The sequence below is a fragment of the Laetiporus sulphureus genome, assembly GCF_001632365.1.
Source record: "Laetiporus sulphureus 93-53 unplaced genomic scaffold LAESUscaffold_51, whole genome shotgun sequence".
Taxonomy (NCBI): Eukaryota; Fungi; Basidiomycota; class Agaricomycetes; order Polyporales; family Laetiporaceae; genus Laetiporus; species Laetiporus sulphureus.
In genome coordinates this window covers 60,117-64,968 of record NW_024468560.1, presented here as the reverse complement: position 1 = coordinate 64,968, position 4,852 = coordinate 60,117, and the positions used below count along the sequence as shown (strand labels likewise).

The 4,852-nt window shown below is 48.7% G+C and overlaps 2 protein-coding genes across 2 annotated transcripts; both read right to left on the bottom strand.

Annotated features, from left to right (window-relative positions):
* Positions 1–795: 795 nt before the first annotated feature.
* Positions 796–2,607, bottom strand: LAESUDRAFT_601594 (uncharacterized protein; the record flags this gene model as incomplete). The annotated part of the gene is made up of 2 exons (XM_040903065.1): positions 796–1,269; positions 1,987–2,607. Coding segments are annotated over 2 exons (1,095 nt in total), but the record flags the coding sequence as incomplete, so codon positions are not given.
* A 9-nt stretch (positions 2,608–2,616) lies between these two features.
* LAESUDRAFT_602016 (uncharacterized protein) lies at positions 2,617–3,681 on the bottom strand (the record flags this gene model as incomplete). Its single annotated transcript, XM_040903072.1, has 2 exons — positions 2,617–2,973; positions 3,487–3,681. Coding segments are annotated over 2 exons (552 nt in total), but the record flags the coding sequence as incomplete, so codon positions are not given.
* Between the last annotated feature and the right edge of the window lie 1,171 nt (positions 3,682–4,852).

Sequence of the window (4,852 nt, the reverse complement as noted above, 5' to 3'; positions counted from 1 at the left end):
CACACGCCTCTTCCACGGAAGCCAATTGTCCTCCGTGAGGTATGGCATGCGGTACGGATTGTGAGAATCCGCATGGTCAGTGTTCTTCGGCATAGGGGTAATTCCGCACTTTTATATATATCTCGTAGATTTTTCGCTAGTAGACTCAGATAGCCGTATTATGTGTTTATACAGCACTGCCGGAGCTCATAACCTGTAGCATTCGCCAGAATCCGGGAGGACGAGCAAGCGGATGATGGAGCTGGGCAAGGAGAGCTCGGGCTTATATGCCGAGCTCCCTAATTAGGATTACTTTATATATAAGTACATATTTGGAATATTACGTAATGTGGCGCCAGCCACAATGTCTTCACTGGGTGCTCTCGGATTGCTCCCTCCGGGCATTCCCAACACTCTTGCAACGGATAACTGAATTTGATAATTGTTGGTATCCTTCAGTTCTTCTCAACTCCCGCAAGTCAACGTACAGCTCCTTTCCGACCTCTCGATTCAATAGTGCAAGCAGGGCTACGAAGTTGTCATCCATAAGTTTCATGGTCTTTTTTGGTTTCTCTGCAATCCCTCGAGGCGTTCTGTCTAAGGCGGCTGAGTCACGTAGCCTGGTTCCTCGTTGATCTTCATGATCATGGTCCTCATAAGCCGTCAAGAATTCATCCATAATGCTACGAATCCAGTCATCCTGTAGCAAACCACGTAGGTTGGCGGCACGACATGCATGATTCATATATGTCACTTCGATTGCTCCTTTGCACAATGTCAGCCTAGTGCCTCCTCTCTGTCGTTGGAGATCAACACACCGAACTTGCCACTGGTATTCTGCCTCATGAGCAGATAATTCATCCGTTCAGCAAAGAAAGTCCTGATTGAACGGGCCGGACCAAACACCCGTAGGCACTCACTGACGTGCAACGCTAGGTGATGGTTAGGTTTGATAGCAGCTTCCTTGTAAAGGTCCTTCAATGTTCGTAGATATCGCATCAACGAGGCGTCATAGATTTTAATATGCTCAGCTGACACCTCGAGTGAGCTGCTCATTGTCACGACAGTCACAAGATCCATAAAGTTAGACAGGAGGCTTGCTTTCCTGCTACTTTCACGTTCATTTCCCCATAGTCGCACGAGAGTAATAGGAAAATTAATTGAGCAGGCCGAGAGCCACTGGTCAGCATGAAGCTTGCCCCGTTGTTCCGTACCAATGTTGAATGGTGCTGGATTGACCCACGAAGGAATTTGAGTACGCTGCATGTCCTCGTGAATTTGAGCAAGCATCTCACGGCCTAGCACAACGGTAGAAGCGTCTCTCTTGCCAGCACTGTTCAGGATGTGCGTCTGCTAAGATGGACAAAATATGAGGATTCGCACTAGAACAACTGCTTAGTAGCACTCACGTTGCCACTATGTTCATACGTTTGCTCATTGTCTGATGACTTGCCGCTCTGATGTGATTCAGCGACCTCTGAGAAGCCGCTATTATGCTTGAAGTGGATTTGTCACTCACAGATGCATTTAACGCAGCACAAGTGGATTTCGACGAATCCCGCTTTGGAAGAAGTCATTGACCTAGGTTTCCAAGCTACTGTATAAACACTCACCCACAAAACAAGTCGTGATGCAAGCATAGCCTTCACGCCGGTGGCATCAATCTTCCTGGCTTCACACAATGCCACCAATACAGGCCTTGGATTAGTGGCTAATGTTTTCGCCTGGCTACCTCGCGCTAGGGATCTCTCAGCTTTTGCGACTCGTTCTTCAATAGGTGCCTGCAGGGAAGGTACGGGTACTGGAAGCTGTTGCAAATCAATGGAGCTTCTTGAGGGGTCCTCTGCTGCAAAGCCTTCCCGCACTCGCTACAATTTGATATCTCGTGAATACATAAGCTATGAAGGATGTATGACCTTAGCTCACCCATTTTATCAGACTGTCCAACAGTTGTCTTTTGTTTTTTGCACGCCGCAGGTTGCGCTCAAAACAAAGGTGCCACAGAACTGCCTTGGTGCATTTTGCTAGCTTCGCAATCGATCCATTGTGTAGAAGCCGCAAACCCTCCGACATCTCAGCGTCAGAAGGGTATGCCGGTACCTTGTGATCATGCACATATGTACCGTCTCCATCTTCCACATCAATATCCATACCCCAGATATCTTTGCAATGAGTTTTGAGCAAGCCAAGGTACTGATTGTGCATGGTGTCGACAACCGTGAATGTAATGGAATCCCAATATGGAAGCCTGAGGAGCTCTGACCATCGTACGCCGTGAGCCTTGAATAATTGAGCACGAGCCTCCGGGGTCTCTGCAGCCTTCCACTGTTCTGCACGTCTGCGGTGCTCCATGGCATCACGTCTGGGCCATGTGCTACGCTCGAAGTTCTCGATTTCGTCGAGTTTAAGTTTACAAAAGCTGCAGAAAAATGTCGCACCGAACGAGCCATGGCCAGAGACCTGTCGCGCCACTGGAAGGTCGCAAACCAACGGTATGACTGCACAACGAACCAACCGTCCTCGAGGATAGAGAGCTGTACGGCTGATATACACTCCAGGCTGCCAAAACTGCAAGAGATCGTCAACAAGTGGTCGGAGGAAATGGTTGATTTGTTCAAGGGAAGGCTTGGTTGGACCTGGAATGATCCCGACCAGGTAGGCATTCTCCGGTAGATATCTCAAATGAGGAGGTAGATTTAAGCATATCATGTAGATTCCTGTCACAGAAACTTGTTGCTGTGCAACCTTCATGTGGAAAGGATTAAAACCATCGATGGACAAGCTAAAAATGTATCTTCCTTCACCAGGAGGACCATGTGTAAATGGTCGAAGTCCTTCTGGGTCTCGGAACGTCTCGATGATCGGAGCATCCCAGATGTCCTGCTGTCTAGACTGGGTGGGGCCTGATCTGGCACGAGTGCGCTCATTTACACTATCCATCATTTTTTCAATTCCTGGACAGGAAAGGAGCCGGGCCATCCAGTTCTTCATATCCTGGTAGAGAAAGATCTTCGAAGGATATGCGAACCTTTTGCCATGAATGTCACGAATCCGCCATAGTCGTGACCCACAAGGATTGCTATTTGGGAACTGGCGATTCGAGCAGTATTCAGGACAGTCTTCCCGTTTGAACAGAGCGAAGCAGGTCGGACAACATGCATAGGCACAAGTGTGAGGGTCAAGGTCAAATCGATGGCAAACAGTCCGAATATCTCTGGGCAGCTCCTTCAACAGTGCAGCATCATCTGGGTGATCATTTTCACCCCTGGAGAATGCTGTTGACAAACGTACGAGAGTACGCAGCCCTGACAGAAGAAGGTTACTACCTCGACGAGGCAAACGTTGCAGCAGATGCATCGTCAAGGTGACCAGGTGATATGCGAGAACTACGGGTCTCAGATTCCTGAAGCTGGACTTGAAATACTGATCTAAGTGACTATGTGATCAGCGAGAGCCTAAAACTGGCATAACTGACAGCATACCAGCTTGAACATTGTGATCTGTCACCATATGTCCTCCATCGTTGATACGTGATTGCTGTCTATACCACTCTTGCGCTTGAAACTCCTCCAGCAAGCCCAGTTCACGGTGAAGGCATGCAGATAATTCTGCACACTGCTGCTCAAGTTGGGCATCACCGCAACAATCGAGCACCTGCACATCTGCAAGCAGTGAGATGAGCCATGTTTCATGTTCTAGAAGTAATCGATTGCTTCTGCTCTTAATGTTTAGGCGCTGGCTGCCCGAGTTGGGACGTGTTATGCCATATGTGCTTTTCGAGGTATAACTGCCTCCTTTGGCGGGATCAGCTTCGAACTCAAGAGGGCCCACAATTGTGACCGCAGAGATATGGTGAACGACGTAGGCACGAAGATAGTCGAGATCAGCCCATGCTTGATCTAGCCGTGTCGCACATAAGTCGCTGGATTGTTTGCTTGTATGGGTATCGCTCAGGCATGGTGAGGGAGGATCATGAGCGACTTTGGGTGATGTCGTGTCGTGTTTCTGAGAGAGGTCATACTGGCCGCCCATCGAAGATGATGGGGCCGATGTATTTTCTTTGTCGTCCATTCGTTGTCCTATGCTCCGTGAGGTCTCGAATTTTGTGGCACCCTGCAATGGTTGACCGTATTCGTCTAGCCCATCCATTTCGAGAGTCTGTCGTGACTGCAACTGCTGGGCTCGCCGAAGCTCCGTTCTGCGTCCAGCTTCTGTACTTTTCAGATTGAAATCTGGTCCTGTGTCCACATTGAGAGCAAGTCTATCAACTCAGGGGTATTCTTACGGGTTGGCAGATCAGACACCACTACTGTTCCACTTGTCCGGTGGAGATGTTGCCCATCAATGGCTACAAAACACAAAACAATGAGAACATTGAGCACTTGAGAAGGGACCGCACGAACCTTCACCGTGATGTCTGGAACCCCCCAGCACACGATACCTACAGTGCACAATCGAGAGGTCACGTACACCAACATCGTAGAGATTGAGCTTTGTCTCGAGAGGCGCATGGCTGTGACCATCATAAAGCAGCATAGGACGGAGGCACAAGGTCTTCGCTATCAGGTGTCGTGATGCTAACATTTGCAAGACATGTTCAACCGTGGTTTGTTCATTGATGACTATTGGTTAATTAGAAAGTGTTAATGATGTAGAATTGTTCATAGTTGTCACCCAATTGCACTGATCTCTTTCCTACTCCCATAACGGCAATCATAAAAGGAGAGTGGGGTGTGCTTTGCTCCGCACCCTGTGCACAGTCCCTGCTGAATGCAAGACCTGTATGAGGTTCAGCGCATTGCATGCAGGTCATAGATAGCGAGCTTACAGGACATCACAGAGGAAATCGTGAGAGCATCGATCGCACATACTC